The sequence below is a fragment of the Brachyhypopomus gauderio genome, unplaced genomic scaffold (assembly GCF_052324685.1).
Source record: "Brachyhypopomus gauderio isolate BG-103 unplaced genomic scaffold, BGAUD_0.2 sc182, whole genome shotgun sequence".
Taxonomy (NCBI): Eukaryota; Metazoa; Chordata; class Actinopteri; order Gymnotiformes; family Hypopomidae; genus Brachyhypopomus; species Brachyhypopomus gauderio.
This window is the reverse complement of record NW_027507003.1, coordinates 157,038-180,498: the sequence shown is the minus strand read 5'-3', so window position 1 is coordinate 180,498 and position 23,461 is coordinate 157,038. Positions and strand designations below refer to the sequence as shown.

The 23,461-nt window shown below is 45.0% G+C and overlaps 1 protein-coding gene and 1 non-coding gene across 9 annotated transcripts; one reads left to right on the top strand and one right to left on the bottom strand.

The window, feature by feature from the left end:
* Nucleotides 1–1,657: 1,657 nt before the first annotated feature.
* Nucleotides 1,658–23,132, bottom strand: bcorl1 (BCL6 corepressor-like 1). 8 transcript variants are annotated; one of them, XM_076995117.1, is made up of 13 exons: nt 23,050–23,132; nt 22,563–22,800; nt 11,136–11,223; nt 8,404–11,043; nt 8,094–8,229; nt 7,480–7,965; nt 7,053–7,261; nt 6,501–6,764; nt 6,162–6,328; nt 5,015–5,160; nt 4,157–4,234; nt 3,715–3,889; nt 1,658–3,586 (listed from the first exon to the last, which is right to left on the bottom strand). In XM_076995117.1, exons 3-13 carry the CDS (start codon nt 11,139–11,141, stop codon nt 3,268–3,270), a joined length of 4,626 nt encoding a protein of 1,541 aa, XP_076851232.1. In that variant the 5' UTR covers nt 11,142–11,223; nt 22,563–22,800; nt 23,050–23,132; the 3' UTR covers nt 1,658–3,267. The 8 variants fall into 8 exon arrangements, with proteins under 8 accessions (XP_076851232.1, XP_076851233.1, XP_076851237.1 ...); XM_076995118.1 differs by lacking the exons at nt 22,563–22,800; nt 23,050–23,132 and adding an exon at nt 19,374–19,544; XM_076995122.1 differs by lacking the exons at nt 22,563–22,800; nt 23,050–23,132 and adding an exon at nt 15,369–15,548.
* Nucleotides 22,613–22,685, top strand: trnav-uac (transfer RNA valine (anticodon UAC)). The gene has a single exon. It is a non-coding gene; the product is annotated as a tRNA-Val (tRNA).
* Nucleotides 23,133–23,461: the final 329 nt, after the last annotated feature.

The window sequence follows — 23,461 nt, the reverse complement described above, 5'->3', positions numbered from 1 at the left end:
AGGTAACAATGACCCTTGAGAAGCCAAATTAGATTGAATTCAATGCTGTATTCGATTAGTTATTCGTTAAACTAATTTTAGGGAAATGTAACCATTAAAGCAAAACTGATTTATTACTCTTAACTGGAATATTATCAGACCTGTAAGATTTTGAATACTCATAACAATTAAGGAATTAAAAACCATTTTTATCCTTTCCTGTATAAACTTTCCTTGATCAAGCACACTTTGTAATGGAAGATTATTTAAATGCTGCTACAAGTACCTCTAATTAAACTGATCTTTAGTTTGATTAACTCTTGTAAGCCATTGGGTTCCCATACAGTTTGCATTAATGCAAAAATAAATGTTAAAAGCTCGCACTGCTAGACAAACAACTGCACTTTATGTAAAAATCCTGCCTTACAGCTGGTTAAAGATTAGCCTATCAAGTCTGCATTGGTAAATATTAGCAACTTCTGATGATGTCTATTGTATGAATGAATGAATGTTCAACTTATAGAGCGCCTTTCTAGATACTCAAGGATCACTCTGTAGGATCACTCTGAGCAAAATGCAAAAGCCTCCTATCTATTTGAAGCCTTCCTATCTTAAGAAATGTTTTTTGTACTATTATCTCATTAGAGTTTTATAGTACTAATGGAGGCATGTGTTGATCTGGAGCTGACCCGCTCAACTCATGCTGTCCTCGTAATAAACTCACCTTTTAAGGTTTTCTCTCCTCATGGTAGAGCACAGACAGTTTCATCATAAAGGACTGCAGAATGTCCTTTGGTGTATTCTGGGCCTCACACATTCTTTCAGTGCCACTGGTTCAACTGAACAGTTCATAAAAAGAGAGAGAGGGTTCTGTAATGGACCAAACCCCTCAACATAGGCCATTAGTGCGTACGTGTGTTGAACACACGCTGGTGCTGGCTTCGCTCCCATGCACTTTTACTGCCCAAAAAATATTTTACATCTGCTGACGCAAAACACTCAAGGAAGCATGAAGCGGTGAACTCCGGGGCGAGCAGGGCAAGTTGTTAAGTAATTTGCAAAGTCTCAAGATCATCTCACTGTTACGACAGCGAGGCCTCAGTCTGAGTCAGCAAACTCAGCCATGGTCTCCTCTCTCTCCGAGCGTCTCCAGACAGAACAGCCTGCAGACACCTCAAGTTTCCCAACTCCCCGATGGGCTGGATAATCACACGGCTCGTTTCTCAACCGCTGAATCTGGGCCTCCGTCAAAGTGCACCAGGTTACTGGGATGACCTCTGACCTTGCCCCACTGCCGCTTTCAGCAGCTTCCTGTACATCAGATTAGAGGGACCTCATGCATCCCTGCGTTGCCCCTGGTTTGAATGGAACCATGCATTGCACATTATTCATGGAAATATACATATATTGCGAGTCAATACTGTCCCCTTGTGGACTATAATTTGAACGTGACACCGTGCCAGGACAGCAACATCGCTTGCCACCTGAGTCCCTTTTATCGCATTTAAATAAAATGGCTTTTGGAAATACATTTTTCATTTATCAGTGTGCTAATAGAATGAATCTAATGTAGAATGCTTCTACTTGATATATCATAGACTGCTTAATTATTCTACAGGTAACATACATGACCTTAGAAATGATGGCTAGTTAAATACACTAATCAGCACAAGCCAGACTTGACAATCATGCTTTATTCTGGTTGATTTCTTTTAAAAAGGAATTAAATAAACAAATCCTCTTTGAACAGAGTTCTCACAAGCAATAAACCTTCCAATCACTTCCTCTCACGACTCGCCGTATTTCCATAGGGAATGAAACTAAACTCTCTCTGTACATTTCTGTCTCTTCAGTTAAATAGCATTTATTGGTTTCAGTTCAAAAGAAAAAAGAAAAAAAATCATTGATTGTCAACACAAAATCTATCTTAGCACCAGTACAATAAAACTGTACTTTTGCTTGTTAAAATACTGTTTGCAGTGAGGGAGAACAAAACATCTTTAGGGTAAAGGGATCAGTAATTTGTACATTTCAAATAAAGCACCAACCATACAAAGAAATGTTCATATATAATTTGTCAGATACACAAAAAAGTCAAATATATTAATGACTATTAAATTAAGCACAAACAACAATCAAACCATGTAAATAAAAGACGCCACGTGCCACAAAGCCTGTGGGGATCATGAGCGGAGACATGAGCCATGTAGAAGACTCTCCTCCTCACGACCTTGAGCAGAGCAACGGCTTGGACCGCATCCAGAACAGTCTCCAGAAAAAAAAGACAAACAAGAAGTAATCCACAGGTTTGCTTTCACGCCTGAAACCTTCATCAACGTGGGCGACGCCCATCAATCTCTTCACGTGTTGTAAACAGGATAACCTCTGGATACAATTAAATTAATTAATGATTCTAAAAATATAACTTGGAGGGGGATAAACAAACAAACAAACAAAAACATTCCGAAAAAGAACCACAATCAAGAGTTAATACAGGAAAACTATTAATTTAATGCTACACTGCCAAAAAAAAAAACCAAAAAAAAAAAACAAAACAAAACAAAACATGAGAGACAGGCGTAAAGAAGGTGTTTGTTGGGGGGGGGCTGTGGGGGGAGGTGAACTGAGGTAACGTGAGGTAAGCAGGCCGAGGGACATATGCTATGGGCTAGGGGTCCTCGCCACAGAGCGAGAGCCTGTCGCAGCTTTACAGAGGAACCATCTGGCCCAGAGGCCTTCCTGCCTCAAGAAGCTGGACGTAAGCCTCTTACACGCGAGTTCAGAAAGACAAAGAAAAAAAAAGAAATGCCTTGGATTTGACACGCTTTCAAAATTATTCACATACCCTCAAGATCAAAAAAACATTAAAACATATCAGTGATAAGTTACAACAAAACATATTCACCCTGATGTCAAGATATACATATATATTTACATATACTTATAGGTATATATATATATCTATATATATATATACACACATATAAAAAGGTTTGAGAATAGTTATTGGATAGTGAAAAATACCTACAGATCAGGACCTGAAAGTTGCGTTGCTAGTGGAGACCTTCCCTGGCCATTCTCCTGGGGACGATACCAAGGCAAGTCCATCTAATATGGCCGCTCTGCGAGAGTGGCTCACGGCCTTGGAGGAAGGGCGTCTTCTGCGACAGAACGCTGAACGTACAAAGTGCTGGTACTGGTAATGGGGCGTCGGTCCCCGAGGAACAGCTCCCCGCCCGCCGATGGCTGCAGTAGGCCGAGGCCTGCCGCCGCCGTTCTGTCTGTTCGCTATCGGCTGCTGCAGAGCCGGGCGGTGACCTCCGACCTCTCGTCCTCGTCCTCCCGCAGGAGCTGGATGGAGGAGCCCAGCAGTCCTTGCAGCTCCGGGACGCAACGGACCAGCTCCACCAGCTCTTCGTCACCCTCCTCTCCCTCGGTGGGCTGGAGGTCCTCGGGGGCCACGCACGTCTGGCTGACGCTCATCTGCCTCCAGAGCTCCGCCCTCACGATGCTCACCACCTCGAACTGCGGATACCTCGCCCGGAAGATCCGGGCCGACACCTTCATGCGCCTCAACACGTCCGTCAGCAGGAACCAGTTGCAATAACTGTTAAGGGTAAGCATAAGTCATTATGGAGCAGTATTCATGATGAGATGTTCACAGATCATAATATAACAAGATCTTATAGACACAAGCACATACGTTCAAATGTCTGTGTTTCTATGGTCACTTACCCCTGTGTCAGCGATACTTGAACATGGTAGCAGGGTAATAGGGGTTCGGAGGAGAACTCAAACAGAAGGCAGTCTGTATCGGAGTCTCTCTCCTTCCCTTGCTCCCTCCAATCCTCCCCGTCCTCGTCCTCAGGCAGGGACAACAGGAAGTCCCAGCAGGCCTCTTGATCTGTTTCTGGGAAACGATTCGCAGAGGCAGACTGAAGGACAAGCCAGCTCACTACTGTAGGCCCGTGCTGCCCTCTAGTGGACAACCATTTCATAAACAATATCAAGCAAAATTCACTCTGGGAATGAAAGTGCGTCAACCTGTCAAAACCACAGAGCTGAAAGTCTATGACAGTAAGATTTTAATTTCTCTATTATAAATAACACAGACTGTGTCATTATTAGCACTCAAGGTAAAAAAGCTCCACACAGACAACTCAATGACGGCTCTTACCAAACACAGAGCTGCTGTAGAAGTCCCACTGCACACCAGGGTCCTGGTCAGTGCGTCCCTCCAGGTCAGTGAAGTACTCTGAGAAGAGACACGTCATTCAGAAAGTCTACATGAACGGTCACATATCCGCATTCAGGTGTTCTAGCATGCTAAATTAGCTGCCTATTGGATCTGGATTTGAAATCAACCCACACCATTGCAATTGCATTAGACATCCGTTAACAGCTTTAAATAAAGAGTTAATAAAGGATTTCTGGCTAATGCAGATTCAGTGGTTTCTAACAGTTTTTTCGAGAGTTGGTTTGCTTCTTTGACCAGGTGTGGACAGGAACAGTGCTACTGTTACAAACTCTGCATGGCTGTGCCTGACAGAGACATAACACCATCTCCAAAATGTATAGAAATAAGTTTGTATCAACAACTAAAACACTTTTTTTTCCTACTTGTAGCAGTGGAGATGGGATACATATTTTAATATAAAATAGGCACGTTGGCTGAGTTTAAAATGTCCACATTGAATTTCAGCAGCAGTGCTCAACTTCAAGGTAGAAAGTTATTTTAAAAAATGTAAGGACATGAATTTGGTCAAAGTATCCCAGAGAATATGCCAAAGAATATTTATGCAACAGACACATTTAGCTCAGGGTTGGATTTAATCACAAGGGTTGGATTTAATCACAGTTGAAACACACACACACACACACACACACACACACACACACACACACACACACACACACACACACACACACACACACACACACACACACACACACCTTGGTATTTCTCTTAGGTGAATCAGGCGACGTCTGCTCTGATATGCTGACGACTGTGGTTTAAACAATGCGTGAGCATTACCTTTGAGGAAGGCTTTCATGCTGGCGCTTTGGGCCAGTTTAACGGCTGTCTGGCCCGAGTAGGTGGCCAGGGTTGGGTCTGCGCCGTGGTTCAACAACATCCACACCGCCGCCAGGTTATCAGCAGCCACTGCGTCGTGGATCGGGCTGCAGAGATCGAGAGCGGCACAACGTTGATGGAACCTTCTGCGGGAGAACACCGCACAGCAGTCTGACAGTCTCACAGTCTGACGTGGGGACCCGCACCACCTCTGCAGCCGAGAAGGTCACCGGGATTCTCTCCACCCACCATCAACACCACCCACCACGAGCACTGCATCTGCAAGGCCGGCTGCATGGTGGATGAGCCCTCCCACCTCTCTCTCTCTCTCTCTCTCTCTCTCTCTCTCTCTCTCTCTCTCTCTCTCTCTCTCTCTCTCACTCTCACTCTCACTCTCACTCTCTCTCTCTCACTCTCACTCTCACTCTCACTCTCACTCTCGTTACCCCTCCTGACATCCGGCAGAATCCACGGCAGCTTCTCGCCAGAGGCAGTCCCTCTACTTAACACACTGCAGCCTGCCAACACCCACCTGGACTAGGCCAGAGCGCCAACACCACCCAACGCACCCCCACCACCGGGGAACATGCATCTTTCCGGCACAGCTGCATCTTAATCAAGAGAACTCTTGGACGGACTACGGCATTACAGCGCACTGTTTGCTGCTGGGGGGGTGGTTCCCACACGGTCTATTTTCTGATGAAGACCGTGCGTTATGAAGCGTCTCACCCGCCAGCGCTCCAGTGTGTCACTGCTTAATGTTCTGTGTGTTTATTGTATTTCCAGCTGCACTTTTCTCCCACGGTCGTGTTCTACACTTTGTCCTCTTGTTTACACTCCTGCTATGCTGTTGTTGTGGACCAGAAGAAACGGCATCTCATTCCAACACTAACCATATGGAAGAATGGCATTAAATCTTAACCTTAAACTCAACATGAAAAATCCCACATGCACTGCGGAGCCAATAATAGGCAACCCTAAGGACGGCAGGCAAAATCACTTCAGTTTCAAGAGATTATAACCGACCAGGTGTTAAAGGTCACACCTAAAGTGCAGAGGAAGGAGAGGCGTGTTTGTGCGAGGCCCGGATCTGGATGTATGGGCTCACCGTGTCCCGTCCTGGGCGCTGCAGTTGACGTCCGCTCCATGCTTCAGCAGCAGCTGCACGATGTGCGTCCAGCCGCGCGCGCACGCCTCGTGGAGCGCCGTGTATCCCGCGTTGTCCCGCCGGTTCACCTCCCGAATGTCCTTCTCCAAACAGTACAGCACCACCTCCTTTAGACAGGGATGGAGGGGGGATATTAAACCACTTGAGCCTCACAACATGCCGATTATTACACTGTGTGCGGTCATCGGACACTACGACTTTTCACCTGCAGCGCTCACAGGCTGGTGGCCGAGGCGGAGGCTGAGGACGGGTGTGTGGACAGAACGGCGGAGCACGTACCTGGTACCCCAGCCTAGCAGCTCTTTGCAGCAGTGTCTCCCCTGCATTTTTGTTCACGATTAGCCTGCGCACCTCCGGAGGCACCGGACGGCTGGGGGTGGAGTCGGGGGTTGTGCCTCTACCGGGCCCCTTCTTTCTAGGCGAAGGAGACGACGGTCCCTTGGGAGTGGCGTAAGGGGCGAAGGGCTTCTTGGCCGCAGGGCTGTCATCGTCCGTAGATTGCGTCGACGAGCGCTTACCCAGAAGGCCCCGCTTGGTCTTGAGCTGGAATAAATACGTGGGAGGAGTGAGGAGCCAGCCGCAGGGAGGACATGACATTGAGAGGGCAGAAGCTGCCTCGCTCGCTAAACTGGGAGAAACCCAGCTGCCGCATGCAAAGGGGGAGCCGCCAACCTTGCAGGAACACCGTGTACCAGAAGGGGGCACCAAAAGACCAATTAACAACAGTACGTGGCCTCCCATGAAAATTGCCTCACAAGACAGCACACGTCTTTAAAGCGCTTCTAGATATTTGCTGGCCGGCCATTGATATATAAGACTTAGTAGGCCGACCTTTTTCTGCTCCTCTGCGTCGCACAGGTGTTTGCTCTTGAACTTTCTCTTTCCTGGAGGCTTGTCGTTAAATTCCTGGGTGGGGGGACTCTCCTGACGTCGCACTGTCCCTGAGCGGGTGTACAGGGACCTCCTGGGGCTCAGGTCAGGACCGGGCACTCCGCATGTCAAAGTGGCGCTGAGACGAGGGAATAGGGCCGTCTTCTCGTCTGAAACCATCACCAAGCACTGCTTTGTAAGTCTACGTAACAATTCACATGTTCACAAGACCACGTGGTTGCATCAGGTACAGGACTTGCTTATATTTAAAAATCATAATCTCAAATTTTAACAGAATGGAGTCTTGGAACTTGGAAGCAAAACAACTAAAGATCAAGCTTAAGATCAACAGGTCTGCTGAACCGGCTCCGAGGCCTATGACCTTTACCTGAACCTTGGTCCTCTCCACCACCAGGTCTCTCTTTCTTCTGCCCATCCACCGCCTTCTCCTTCTCTGTGATGTACTCGCCATTCTGGTACCTGCGGTTCCTGCAACGCTTCCTCTTTTTCATGGAGGCAGTATCTCCCGCCTCAGACTTTTGCGAGGCCCTGGCTTTGTCTGCGTCCCCTGCCCCGGGGAGGGGGTTGAGGCGAGGCCTTCCCCGAGGCCGGCGGGGCGGGGCGGCTGAGGGGGCCCCTGCTGGCACTGAGGAAAAAGGCGGATCCAGAGCAGGAGGAGGAGGAGGAGGAGGAGTGGGTGGAGACGCAAAGCTCCAGTCTCTCAGCAGAGCTTCGTCTGTCCGCCGGCGGCCCCGTCTGAGCCGGGGAGAGGGGTCCTCCCGGGCCTCCGCCTCCTTACAGGGCCGGGTGGAGGTGCCCAAGATGCTGGGGTTCTCCTCCACCTGGGCACTGGCGACTGTGCCACTCTCACAACCTGGGGAACCACAACCAAGGAGAGTAATTTCAATAAACCCATCCAGGATATAAAGTTGACCATTAATGCTTCTGAATAAACATCTAAGGCACATATTGAAGTAGGAGTAATGTAAATCAAACCATTACTGGTTTTATTCGGGGTAGGCTGCTCCATTTTAACCAGGCTGCTTTTCCCTTTATGAATTTTGCCCATGGTTTCAGGGGAAGGACAGGTGCTGTCCTTCAGCAAACTCTTCTCCACAATCGATGAGACATCTTTCTTCTGTTGATAACAGAAAAATTAGCAAAATGTTATGTTGTTTGTTCTGGTAAAAACTGTGGTTGAGTAAACCAGCTGATATTAGTAAAATATCTGTTAATATTTAGTTAAGTAAACAAATGAAAATTAAAATGGTTATTTTATATAACAAAAAGTCAAACATAGCTTGAAGCTCACTTTTTTAGAGGTAGAGCCTTGCATTACTGTGACACTCTCCTTTTCCTGCATCTTCAATAGCAGCCCAGTTGTCTTCGGCATTTCAGGAGGTGCCCTCTCCTTAGCGGGCTTCCTGGGTTTCTTCTGTTTGCTGACAGGTCCTGCTACTTTCCCCGTGGAAGGCATAAACTCTTTGGCATCGCTCGCTTTCTTCTCTCCTTCCGCTTCAGTCTGGGCCGGATGGATGGATAGAGTAATTCCCTCCAGTTTGGAACGAGAAGGGAGTTGTGTTCGGCTGCCGGGTTTTTCTCTTGTGTCCTCCGCGAGCTCTTGTGTCAGTTTACTTTCTTTCCTACCAGACTTAAGAGCGGAAGAAGCGCACCTTTTCTTGAGACTGCTCGGCTTCGATCTCTGGCCGCCGGCGCCGGTCACGTGTTCGGATGGCTTTGTCTGTTTCTCACGGCTCTTCTCCTTGGGCCCCTCGACGGCGGGCTCCGGTCTAGCCACCGTCGTCGTGACATCCGTGGGCGAGGAGGCTCTGTCCATCTCGTGGTCCTGTGCCTCCGAGAGTCTGGAGGGCGTGAAGGTGGTGGAGGTCATCTTCTGCTGCGGTGGGGAGTCCGGACACCTGTTGAGCATGCTGGCCACCTCAGGATTCCTCTGTCCCACAGCAGACAAATTAGAGTAATTCTCACCAGTCAGTGCAGTGGTCTCAAGAACTTTCTGCTTCACTATCGACTCCAGGTTGGACAAAGGAGACTTGGTCTTCGCCCATTTTTCTTCATCCAGTTTAGTGAGGCTTAAGTCAGAGCTATGGAATAAGGGGGTCTCACAACTCATGTTGCCTTTAACTTTAGATGGGGCTTGTGACTGACTCGATCGCTTCTGAACTGACATCCCCTGGGAAATAATGCTAGGCTGTTGCCATAATGATTTAATAACTGGAGGTGTATAAGGAATTCCTGCTTTTCCACCCAAAGTCTTCCGAGGGGACTGTGAGCTTGCACCTACAAACAGCGGTGTGGAGGGAAGCTCCAGCACCCCGGGGGAAGTAGTAGTAAGAGGGTGTTTGATGCCTTTATTTTGCTGGCCACCTTTGACTGAGAAATTAGCCTTTTTACCCCTGGAGGGCAGTTGTTCTCCTTGATCAATAATGGAAATGGTCTCTTGCTTAGCAAATGTTTGAATGTCTTCAACAAAAGCAGCATTTTTCCCATCCTTGCTACGCAAGGTAGATGCCAGTATGGGACTGGCCACTCCAACATATGTACCTGGGAGATTATTTAGGGGGGCTGGACTCGATCCTTTACTCCACGACGCAGCCGGTTCCAAACTGTTGTGATTGATGATTTTTGAGGAGGATCTCTGGCTGGCGCCATTTCGCTGGGTGTCTGGCAGAAGAGCGTACGTAGTGGCCGTACCCAAAGTGGTCTGCGCCTTCTTGGCGGCGTGGACGTTCTTCTGACGAAGCTCGACCGGATGATGCTCTGCTGCAACAGTGGGACTGTTCCGAGTGTCCTTCGCGCATTTCGGACGTTTGGACTTTGAGGACAAGTCAAGGGGCACGTCCCTTGTTTCTGGGGGACAAGGAGCGTTGTGTTCCTCGGTTGACGATGATGTCTTGGGCTTCAAATACGCCACAGGGGTTTTTTCGACCCCTCTGAAGGGTGGGCATTTCTCTACGAGGCTGAGTAGCCTTTTTGGAGTGGTGATTTTGGCCAGTGCGGAGCTACAGCAGATGGCAGCGGTGGGAGAGATAGTGTAGCGAGTCAGAGGGGCTGAGCCTTGTGTGGCCTGTTGCACTGGCAGCTGAATAGCTGGGCTAACAGCCGAAGATATTGCGGATTTGTGCTCTCCTACACCTTTGCAGCCCTTAGCGTTAGACACAGAGTCACTCCTGCCTTTAGATGCTGATGACAGTGGTTTCTTGTCAGTGGTGAGACCTCTACCCACCGAGAACTGATACGGGTATGTTTTGAGCCTCGGCGTCATGCTCGAACCAGGGCCTGGTGCTGGACACTCTTTTTGAAATTGGCTAGCTGTGGCTTCTCTCAAGGCGGCGATCTGGCCCAACGCTGGGGGCAAGGTGATCTTACAGAGAGGAGAAGAAAAGTTAGGGGAGGGGAGGAAAGCAACAGGTTGGCCAGGTTTGAAGAGCGTTGAACACTGGAATCCTGGGGGCAGGCCAATCACGGACTGGGCGTGGCCAGGGCTGTGAGGGCTTTTTTTATTCGAGGTTGCGCCACCGTGAACAGAGTTCACCGGCTCCTCCGCGGCAACCTTTTTCCCACAAGGCCAGTGGTGAGTGGGGTAGACGCCTGCACCGTCGGCCTTGGCTTTTGGAACCTCTGTCCTATCGGGCAATGGCGTGCTCAAAGGATCAGTGCTGAACACAGGAGCATTGTTGCGAGGATGGGAGGGAGGGACTTCTGGACAATGGTTTGAATTGCTGGCCTTGCTGGCCTCTGAGCAGACCCCAGGCGCTTTGTAGTCTGTGGATGTCCTCAGCTTGCTCTGCTGGCTGGGAGGCACGTCTCCTCGGAGTTCAGGAGGCAGCGTCTGCTGTGGGTTCCCCACCATGCTCACGGAGGCGTGAGCGGGGGCACCGCTCTCTCTGCTCACCGCGCCTCCATCCCCCACGTTCATTGGCGAGGGATCCACCTTGGCACACAGGAACGGTGTTAGGCTAAGAACCAGAGTGCTTGTGGAGAAAAATAGGGAAAGTTCTTGTGAAATACCAAAAAGTGTGTCACCTGCATAGGCGTTTTTTCAACACTGCATTCCTCACGGCGTGTCGACAGATGTGTGTTTACAAGGTTTTCGTCTGTATATGGTACAGAGCTACAAACAAAAGGAAAGGTAGCTGGCATGAATAAACAGCTTTGATCAACTTGAAAGATTCTGGACATTTAAAAGCCTTTCAAAAAGCTACTTCAAAATTTCTACAAATGCATGACTTTCCTGAACTGTAAAATCAGAATTCTTTAAAACATCATCATAATTCAAATATTCAAAACTCAAATATTCAAGTCCATGCAGCACAACATCTAGCAATGAATATCTGAGCAAAACTGACCCGGTTTCCATGTACCCAAGTGTCTATGAGAGGGAATCAAGTACACACTTCATCATTCAACTAAAACCTCACAGTCTGTGCTCTCTTTCTTTCAACTTTGTTTCATCTTTGTTCCGACCCAACCAACAGCTTTTTAGGTGTCAGGAAACACAAAAAATGCTGTCACAAGGTCAGCTGAGGTCTTAATTATTTCTACAGATTGATGATTACAGCCTCATGCTGTGCTTCTGAATTCTATTTAAAATCCAGCTGTTTCAAAACATTATTCCAATAATACATTCAGAACTCTTTTTAGCTTTTTGCAAACCCCTCGCTATGACAATTTTTTGCAGCCCTATTGCTGCGTGTGTTAAGTTGTTCAAGTACCATGCCACTGAGCAAAAAATACAAAAATCAAACCAGCTGTCATTTTCAAAATACCAAAGGGTTAAAGCTGGCTTCCTATATCTTTACCCGAAGGAAACTCACAGATATGCAGTTAGTGGGTTCCAGAAAGAAACACATGGATTTTACATAATGTATTAAAAAAATACTTTTTTCTTTCTGTATTCCTACAATAATTTGTTTTTGTTATTAATCACAAAAGTGCCAACTACAGGTTTAGGCACTGATATCGAAGATCAAAGTATGCTATTGCTCTAAATATTTAAATATTAATACATTGATGTATTAAATGAGCATTACTGTCTTAAAGAAAGCAATTGAGAAGTATTTATGAAATGATAATGTGCTCCTTACATGGCAATATTACAAACAATGGCATGGTAATTATAAGATCAGGAGGTGCATAAATCTTATTTTTAATCATTTGCTTGTTCTCAAGATTGTAGTGTTAAGATTCAGTGCTAAGAATCGAGTTAGAAACTTCCTGTAAATGAGGTTCCTTACAAAAGATGTCACAATTTCCTTTAAGCTCACACTTACAAGCAGGAATAAAGATCACCACCACCATAGACAACGCGCTGACAATGTAACACATCCTGTTTAGAAGGAGCACAATTAACCAGAATAATCCGAGGACTTGTCGATACCCTGGTGATGCCCGTCTACCATCAGAACCGCAGATATTCGTTTCAACACAGACATCCCACCTGAAGCACAACTCTTTGTCAAAACTTTTGAATGTTGAGATGAAGAGTCAGTCCAACACTGATTATAAAGAAAGTAATACGTTTTCTGACAGATCTAATCTATGAACGGTCACGTACACGACAAAATACGGAAAGCCAGCAGCAGCATCGCGGAGGTGAAATACACAGTAAGGGTCACTATAGGTCCCAGAGCGTCAACTCTGTGTCAACATGAAGAGACACATTCACCATAACCAGGTGGCTTTTGCATGTGTTTCTTACGCCATTCAGGTGATTGATGTAGATCCTGTATATGTCGGAGGTGTCCCAGCACTGTCATACAGGTAATACAGGTGAACACACCGTTAAGAAGACGAGCAGACGCCTGGTAAATACAGGTGTAGAGGAGCCCGAAGGCCGTCGCCCCAACACCCCCCTAACCTGGGCTGCGTTTGCATGACAGTGGGCCCCCTGCTGCTGTTCTATAGAGGTCACGGTCAGCACCCATCCAGGCTCACACACCACTGCTCACTTCACACACTACATACATGCATACACTTTTATCACCATCATGTGTTTTGCTCCTAGGGATGCTGATGATTTGAGAGGGATGCTGTTGGCTTAACAGCCTCCAAGATGTATGCCAAAGAAGGGCTCCAGACATGTGATTACAGTGAGCATGAATCCATAGGGATACGCATCTTTAACTACAAAACAATTCAGAAATAAGCTTTTCCACATAAGGCAAGGAAGAGGAGTAAGATGCTCAAACACAACACTGAGAGACGTATAATACTTTTTTACAGAGGATCCTACCGCTTTTTTTTTTTTACAGTTAATATATTTAGTCTGGTACTATTGATCCATATTCGAACGGATAAAAAGCAACTGACATATGCATTAACTCATGAACTTCAATGCCCATTTGACTTGTTTGCTGTATAAAAAGTAGGATAACGTTTTTAGAGTACATAAATTATTCCTCCTCAAAATTACGACTAGAAAAAATAAAAGCTCCTGTGGCAAAAAAACTGAATTCTGTAAATAGTCAAATCTGTAAACCAGACCAAAAAAGTGACATTTAAGTTTTGTTGAACTACAAGATCATGCACCTGAAATAACAGGTGAGCGCAGGTCCGGGGAGACAGGCCGTGTGTTCAGTACACGTAACGGCTGGAGATGCCCGGACCTACTGGAGCGTGTAGGACACGTACGGTTCCGACTTTGATCCACACGTTTCTCTCCACGGAGGTCAGACCTAGCTGACACACAGCCTACCTGAAAAGCACACAGGAGTCCGTGTATTTGTAAAGTTTATGATCTCGCTCGCCAGTCCACGCCAAAACCTCGTGTCGGTGCCGTTTTGTACCGTTTTGAGTCACACTCTCAACATCATCCTCGCTTATTCGAGATCCCCAGATTCAACTGTGAGCATTTGCGAAACCATCGAGCGGAAGCGATGTGCGAGCGTCTTATTGTTTTGATCCGCAGCACACAGCGCCGTAAAGCGAAGGTAGGACACGGGAATACAACATCGCCTCTGCTCCAGTCTCAAACACACTCGCTCCCGGTCGACGGGCTCCGCAGCCCCGAGCTCACGCGCACAAAGGACCGTACACGCGCATCCAAGTGTCAGGTCCGCGATGCATGATGCAGAATTATAACCAAAACCCATACATCGGACCATAACAGGTGATAACGTCTAGGATAAAGCAGATTTTCCGCAAGATGGGAAAAAAATTGTCCTACTGCTGAAACTCTGAGCAGCCCACTCGCTCGATCAGGGTCGGGCACATAAACAATCGCAGGTTATCACACAATACAGGAGAACGTCGATCCTCATGGGGAAACCCTTCACGATGTTCAGTCTGCTCAAAATCAGGCTAACAATTAAAATAAAACCTCCCCGTGATCCATAAACGATCGCAAGGGCGAGGTGCACAAACACACACACACACACACACACACACACACACACACACATGACACGATGTAGGTCTTCTGAAGAGGGATGATCTGAAATAGACCGTGCTCTGCAGAAAGGAGCAGCGACGTTGTTGATGCACACTCGTGGTGGCCACCATGCAGCCCAACTAACCATGTAGCCCCCGCGGGTCAGCAGCACATCACCCGAAACCCCCAACCATTCGGGTGTGGGGAAGCCTAACCGCGTTGGCCGGTGCCCACCAGAGAGCACCTGGACCATGTCGTCTCTCCCCGACCAGGGCTGTGCTGGAATAAACAGAGGGGATGCCAGACAACGTTTGGAGGGTGATCTCACCTACATGAGGAAACATCGCACTTTGGGGTCTGTCTCTGCACGTTCCCCATGGGGTAACTCACACGTAACTCAACGCACATGACCGGGATCGGTGACCACCGAGCGCTACTCGTGCACCACGATGCGAGGAGCCACGTTCGCACCTATCAAGGTGTTTTAAATTGAAGGAGCAATGTTCGGATCTCCTCAAGTCTCCTCCGAGCAACTATCGGCTCAAGACAAGCCGCCTGCCACCGTACAGGAGAATATCTCCGAAACAGTATACGATCGGCCCATATCGGACACCGCCAGTATTCAAAACGTGCAAACGTGCCACAGCCCAGAACCGATCCCTCCGTCCACAACACTGAATAATTCCCAAAGATAATTAGCGAACAAGATAACGATGTCAAATTGTAGAAACAATCACCAACCCGTTTGACCGACATTTAGAAGATATTCGCGCATCGAGAGAAAGGCTTTAATTCCGTCTTTCGTTATTGCGGGTCGTAGTTCACTAATCTCGACGATTTTCGGTTCTGAAAGTCCGGGGGGGGGGTTTCGTCAAGACAACCCGTACCGTAGCTCAGTCTCTGGTCTGGTGGGAGAGAGGGGCAGATGGAGGACGGTTAGTATGGGAGTTGTAGTGTTTCAAAACCCACGCCCTGACGACGCCAGGCCAAAGAAGGGAGGAGCAGGGACTACGGGTACCAGCATGCAACGCTGCAGTCCAGCCGCTCAAGGGGAAAGGGGATCGCAACGGTGCGCTAAACTGAAAAACCCTTACCCAACTAACAAAGTGAAAACACACCACATAATAGTGAACACGTTACACGTCCCGGAATACGTGTGGGTGACAGAACAGCGTGCAGGCTTGTCTTCGCGGATCTCTCCGCACATTACAAGTCATGTTTGTTAAACCTAAAGAAAGTAAAAGAAAGCGTCGGATGATCTAATCTTGTTGGAGATTATTTGTAGACTTCAGTTCTCTTAAAAATAGGACATTACTGTTTTCTGAAACTGCGAGCATTTTCTTTTAAATAGTCGCCATTTGATTTCTAATGAGTAGATGAATAAAAAAAACTCTTTCACATAGATAAGCTGCTGACATGGGTTTAACCCGTTTTTATGTTTAGGCTGTGGCATAGCTAATTATTGTTCCACAACAACAGAGCTGTTTGTAAAACTTCCTGCTCTGGTAGTGGAGTACTTTATAAAGTATCAGACAGACTGTGTGATAGACTAATGTAAACATATATAAATACAATATATAAGCATTTACTATATGTATTTAAACATGCTACTTCAGTTCGACGTGAATTGGAGATGTTGTCTGTTTATGGATAGGACGCATGAGCTTATCATAGAGGCCTTTTGAAAGTCACGGTGAACAATGTTCCTAATTATGGCATGCATGAATTTGAGTTTCGTCATGTTCTGTTCGTGTTCACCTAGATGAACGAGTTACGTTTTTACCTGGAAAACAAACCATATTAATCTCTGTGTGAATGTTATTTAAATCGAGTGTGGAGTGTTTAGCGATTTAAAATGTCTCAAAGTCCCAGCAGCAGTATAGGTTGTGGCTTGGGAAGTGTGTTAATCTTCATTAAGCTGGCTTTAACAGTCTAATTTTATGTCTACATAGTTTATTTTTCAAGTCTCTAAAATGGTATTCAAAGTATAATATCATAAGCTGTCAAAAATAAAATGCTATATTTTTTATCTCGATGATTTTCATTCTTCATGAAAAAACACAGCGGTTAGTAAATATAGCTGAAAGCAGTATTCACAAAGGAATTGAAGTTTTTAAAGAATGCCACACCAGTCCACACAAGCTCATTATATCCATCTTCACTTCAGTATCCATATGTCAAAGCATTTTTTCACGTCAGTATATAGCAGAAATGTAAGAATTAAACATGCATTCAGTACATTTCATTATCATTTTGCTATATTTAAGGCTTACTGCTACTCACAGGCCCTGTCATGACTACTGTCAATCCAATCACTGTAAGAAAGGCCTTTCCTCAACCTATGACCACACAGAACTTCACAAGTGTTCATCTCTGCACCACCATTAGGTGACATTATTCCCCTGAGGGTACACATCAAAAGCACATCTACAGAGAATGATCCATCACTGTAAAAACGTATAAAAGCCATGATCCATGGACTCATCTCATCCATGATTGGGGCCCTCCCAACAATGTAATCACCCATGTTTTCACTGGGAAAGATGTCATAGTCCATTCCTCTCTCTCTCTCTCTGTCTGTCTTTGTCTATCTCTCTCATGTTACATGGCAGTCATTGAGAAATAAGTTACATGGCAACGCTGATTGCTAAGGTGACCAGCAATGCTGCATGAACAGTTCTGAGTGGGTGCTGGGCTAAGTTTCATGCACCCTTGATGATGTATCCTTGCCTTTTCTCTGTGGCATTATTTTAGCTTGTGACAAGGGAGAGACAATGCAAAGTGGCCACAGCAGCAATAACATACATTTTGTCCCAAATAATATTAATTTCTGTCAGATATTCCCCACATTAATCTGAAAACCATACGGATTGTTCTTTTAATTCACAACACAACCTTATGCCAAAGTCCACCAGTTGGCAAGAATGCATTTGAAAAAGACTTCTAATTAGTCATCTTTTGCCCTCCTATCTGCCTGTATATCAATGCTTAACAAGTATAATACAGATGTAAAGCACGTGGCATGTTGATATTTGCAATAACTTGTTTGGTAAGCTGTTTCAAACCTTCAACTTTATAAGTTTGACAGCAGCCCATTGCTGACCTGGCAAAACCGTTCATTGTGACTTTTCCTAAGGGTGCTGCCAGCCTGACTCTTACACCATCTCTTTCCCTCCATATTAAACAGTGTATCGTTAAGTGCTTCATCTTCATGTGTTAGACGTCATTTCTGAATCAGCCGGGCAGAGTACTGTTACAGCCATAGACTTTAACAAGGCTCTGATAACACTGATCAGTGTGTCTTCTAAGATACTGTGGAGGACGTTTGGAGGGACATACCTATAACATTCCTAACATTTCCTTTCCCAGGGTTCATTCATGATTTCTAAATTGACTGTTTCTCCCCAACCTCCCAAGTTCTCGATCAAGAAAACATCACATGGAGGTACCACAGTACACGCCAGCCTCATGATCTCATCTCATCTCAAATAATATCTACATATAATAACTACATCTAATATTTTCTCTCATCTGTGCCATGACATTTATATATCTTTGGAGTTGATGACAAAAAAATATGAACATTTGACAAAATTATGGAACTGCTACGTTGGAGGTGTGATATATACGTTTACATCACGATTCGAGTATTTGAATGTAAAAAAAAAAATACAGTCATGCATTGTGCCAGTTTGCCGTATTAATAAAGTGTTTCAAAGTCAGTTCTGTCGGATTAACACGTCCCGAGCAATGTGATGTGGTCTTTTAGACAATGAACTGTTTCTCTCAATTCAGCGCAGGCACGCAAACGTTTGACTGCAGGTCAGTCCATGCTTGTGAAAGCATATAGCGAATACAACATAGCGAATAAGCAGCCAACTTCAGCCCCGTCGTCTCATGCTTTCATAGTCTCGTGTGTTTTCGTCAAGAGGAAAGACTCACAACGACAACACGACATGCAATCGCAAGCAGTCCATATCATGCTGTGAATCCCTGTGTGCATGCACTGGCTGCATGTCCTGCACGTTGGCAGGACCCACGCCAGGTCTGATGAAGGTAACCCGCCTAATTTACCGACAGACAGCTTCTTCTCTGCTACACCTACACGTCTTCTTATAGCTTTCCCCGGTTATCGTGAGGAGAAAGGTCCGTGTCGGTGAAAAAAAGTCTTTACCTCGCCGTGCATCATATTTTGAACAGAGATACACTGAAATGTTTGGTGCAGCCCATCACACAAAGCCCATCATCCGAGTTCATGTGAGCGACAGGTCTGTCTCGCCGTCACTGGACATCAAAAGTTAGACACAAAGACAAATGCGTTTCTACGGGCCCAACTTACGACACGGTGGACGGAGGGACCCACTGTTGCGGTTCCGATGTAGTGGGATTAAAGGCACAAGGCTCAACTCACGTCGTTGTGGTGTGGTGGAGACGTGGGATGCGGGACAGGCGGTCTGGGCGGTAGACTACCTCCCCGGTGACAGCTTGGGAGGATGCAGACCTACTAGACCACCGACCGAAGGCACGCTGAATGACACAAAGACCGACTGTATGGACCGGGGGGGCTCACCACACTTTTTTTGCAGGCCTACAACACATGTCATAGCCCGGTCCCGGTCCACCCACAGACAGCACATGACCTCCCACTATCATCAGCCCATCACCATTTCTTAAACATAACGGTGGTCCATTTTTTTTGGAAGGCTATGACTCGTGGTCCCAGCTGGTCGGTACCAGACTCAGTGTTGGGGTAAACTGGGACTTTCGTACACTCGTGCAAACTGGAAAGTTTACAGAGTTGCCTATCGCCGTCCGTGGCGTTCTGCCCCCTTTAATGCCCCCTCGTTCGCCAGCAGCGCCTTTGTTAATCGCATGGTACCGCGTCGCCTTACCTTACGCCCCAAACTGGTTTCCTATGCCTTTGAACGTGAAGTATTCACGAAGGGACCGTGAAACGTGTAAGTGTCTGTGGCTTTCGTTTCAGTTCAAAAAGAGTGAATTAGTGAATGATTCAACCCAGTGCGAATTTTAAGCTTCTGCCCGCGATCTTCCCTCATCGCCAGTTCTCGACCGCAGCAGCTGGAGAAGAAATTCGCGCACCCTGGGTCCTAAAGCCTGCCCCTCCGATTCATTTATATGTTATTATTTTTTACAGGTGAGTGTACAGACAACTGCACAGGTTGTGGTCGATGATTATAGACTGTATTCATTCTTTTATGAGGAGTCATGTCCTCAAATTCAGACTAGCAAGATAATCCTTCTTAACAAAATATTTAATTAATCTTTCTTTTTCATGGTTTCACAATCGAGGCCTCTGTGTTATCCTGGACAATTAACTGAACAGTTTAGGCCAGTGCACAAATTGATGCTAAAGTATACAAGGCTTTTGCATTTATACTTCTTATGGGGATTTGTTAAATATTCTATTGTGAAAATGTATCAAACTACAAGTATAATATTGGTACTATTGTGGACAAATTGACTGAAATTAGGCCAATATGATATTGTGGTCATTTCAGTTAGGCTAAAATACTAACATATCAGGCTTTTGTTAGGGCATGAATTTCCCTACATGGATATTTATTTTTTGAGTGTACACTAAATATCGTATTCAACATTTTTAAAAGTGATGAATGACACCTTTTTTGGCACAACAGTGTTTATGGGAACAGGTAATTATTGTTTTGCAGAGTAATGACTTTTTTGTTGTTTAGGCCATTTTTGTTAAGCATACATATGGGCTTTGCTGGGACTATTTTCACTCAAATTAGTTTAATAATGCAAAGAAACTTTAGGGTGACTTGGTCACTGTTAGTGCTGTAGGTTTCATTTCAGCATATGGGGAGGGCACCGCTCACCCAGCCTAATCACAATCTGTGGGTAGTGTGAGCAAGAATTATTGGGGGGAGACATACACCCCTCATCCATCCCCAAAACTACACCTAAGGCTGTAAGCATTAATGTATTGTAGTATAATTGTGTATTCAATTAAAAGGGGTTAAAGATAATATATATATACAGATATACATGAAAGCAAGTGACTGACAAATTTGTATGTTAACAGACACAAGTACAAGTGGTTATCACATCCTGATTTGTAGGATACCTTGCGTGTTATAACATTCAATACACTTCTATAGGTTACTTATTTTCTAGTAGTTATTAAATATTCTAATTAGTGCATGGTGATTGTGTTTTGTATACAGTTTATTACTTTGAATAAAGTAATATTATTGGCAAAACAACAGTAAATGTTTAAAAACTATAACTATTTGTGAATAAAAATATAGTTTTTAACAAGTGCATTAATTTATAAACTTTATTTCTTGTGATTTGTAGTCTACCAAACTTTAACATCTAGGTGAGAAACCCAGTTACAGACTTACAGCATTCTCCATGGACATATGTGTTTGATAACCTGCAATTTCAAAATGGATGTGACTGACAGTATTATTACCACCCAATCATGCATTTATGGTTCTATGATTTGTTAGTCATCCACTTGACAGAATTTCAAGCATAGCCATCTACAGAAAGTGGGCTTTTGATTCCATTTCGAACCAGTTTGAAGAAAGAGCATGTGAAATTACTAAAATGTCCTAATTAGAAATCTGTATTCTCATTTCTTGAAAACTGTACACTCACCAACTTCATTCATTAAAACACCACAAAATTAGAAACTTTATGTGTCCAGTTTTGTTGAACTGCTCAATGTGTGTTAGAAGTTAGAGGTCCTTTATCACTATAGGTCATGGAGCTCAACACACTAGTTCTCACAGTAGTTACTCTTCTTTGCCTTTATACCAGCTCAACAATGCCACTAGATCAGCGTTACATTGATCTCTAACCCCCCCATCAACCACCACCAGTTATATTACCTGTGGTCTTGAGGAACAAAGAAGAAAGTGGCTTTTGAACTTTGCGTGATTTACAATCTGCAAAATTACAACATGCACCTATGCAAGAGGTTTGCTTATGTCTTCAGTGAATATAGGTATAATTAATTGTTTGTAATGTCCTGGCTGGTGGGTGTATATTAACATTGATTCTTGCAGAAACCTTCTTTCAGGTATGAGTTATTATGGTATTTAACCTATTTTTGCCAAGGAAATGTAAGAAAATATGGACCAGGCTTGGTTTCTTGGAACATTTGTGAAGACTGCATACATTTTTGTCAAAACATTTGATAAAATGACTGACAACATGTACTGTTTTGTTAGTTTGTTATCAGTGGACAGCATTTTTATGTGCAATGAGCTCTTGTCTTTCAGTGCCTTGTAGACCACTCAGGAGCATCTCCTGCATGTAATTGAGTGCTTTTTACTCTTCATGTCTTTTAAAGCCTATAATTGTCCTAGACACTTCAGTGATAGTGACAGTAATAGCCATACAGGTAGGCTGTTTAAAGCATCCTGAGGGTGGGTCTTCATAACACTAGTATACGTTGGTCTTTTAAGAAATCGAGATGTTCTCTAGTGCTGACCTACCTTCTCAATCCTCATAACGTTTTAGAAAATTGCATAGCTTTGTTTGTGCCAGCGCTGACATTTTTTTTCGTAAATTCCTAATTATAGCTTTAAATAGGCTATTACCTAACCATACCATTAACCACTTGAAAATATGTCCATGCCTTTTAACCTACTTCTTCCTGTTCGCTCGATCTTCCATTCTCTAAACGGCCATTGCCACATAACCTCTTAAAACTGTCTGTCTGTCAGGAATCCTCCTAATAGCCGTCAACTGTAACATAATGAATATGCAAACGGAAAGAGAATGACTGAAGTTTGGACTGTCAGTAAGCTGAGAGGATGATACGCTCACGAACTTCCTCAGGAGACATAAATATGGTGACTCCCATGGCCGTAAGTACAATCGGTCATCGCATCAGCAAACCACGAAGACGGGACACCCACGGAGCCGTGTAATGACCGCCCACTGTTGGCTGACCAAATGAACGCTAACTTCACCAAAGTCCTGCAGTTACCGGGTCTTGTACGCTAATGGTGGCGTGTGACGAGCCGTAGAAACGAACCTACGTGGTCACGACTGACATTCAGAGACAAACGTGAAGAAACACCAACCTCGTTTATATCGTCCACTTCACCCTTCACGACAGGTCCGTCGGTCGTGCGGTTCCATAGTGTAGCGGTTATCACGTCTGCTTTACACGCAGAAGGTCCTGGGTTCGAGCCCCAGTGGAACCAGACGTTTTCCAGAGTTAATACACGCATCTTCACTAAATATTCTCTCGCCGGTAGTGACGAACTGCACGACATGTATCTCCAACCACAAACTGCCATTCCCCAAGTAAACAGTAGCCTGTGAAAACAACGAACACGTGTGTACAAAACAATCAGCTTGATCCAAGTACAAAAGACTCTCCAGTAGTTGCAACAGACGTACATTTTAGAATTAGCCTACAATTTACTCCAACAAAATACATTCTGCGTATAAACTAGAACTGTAAAAGCACGTGTTTTATGAATTCTTGATGCAGTTACATTATATTTCTAGCCTAAAAAAGTCAACGGTTAGATTCTTCAAAGTAAATATTGGCCACAGGCTTACATTAAATTGGTAAAATGAAGGATGGATTTGTAACTAATCTTGAGTAGTTCATAAGCAGGACTAGTTAAGCAGGACTAGTGGGGAAAAATATGACTCCGCTTACTGACGTTTGAAGTCAGTATAGAAATGTCTTGGCGACCCCTACTGTTCACTTCGTGTCGATCCGAAATAAGTTTTTCAATATTCGTCATATGTACGGAATATGTACGGAAATGTACTGCTTATTTATTTGTAGACATTGCTTTGACTATTTCTGTTCATATTATTAATTATTCAAGGCAAATGTTATCTTTTTTTGATACAGCCGCAAATGTTTATAGTTTGTTTGTTATTCAGATTGCATTTAGCACGTTTTCGACTCTGTTCTTTGTGCATAAATAAGGCTATACGTGACACTGACAAGTAGGCTTAA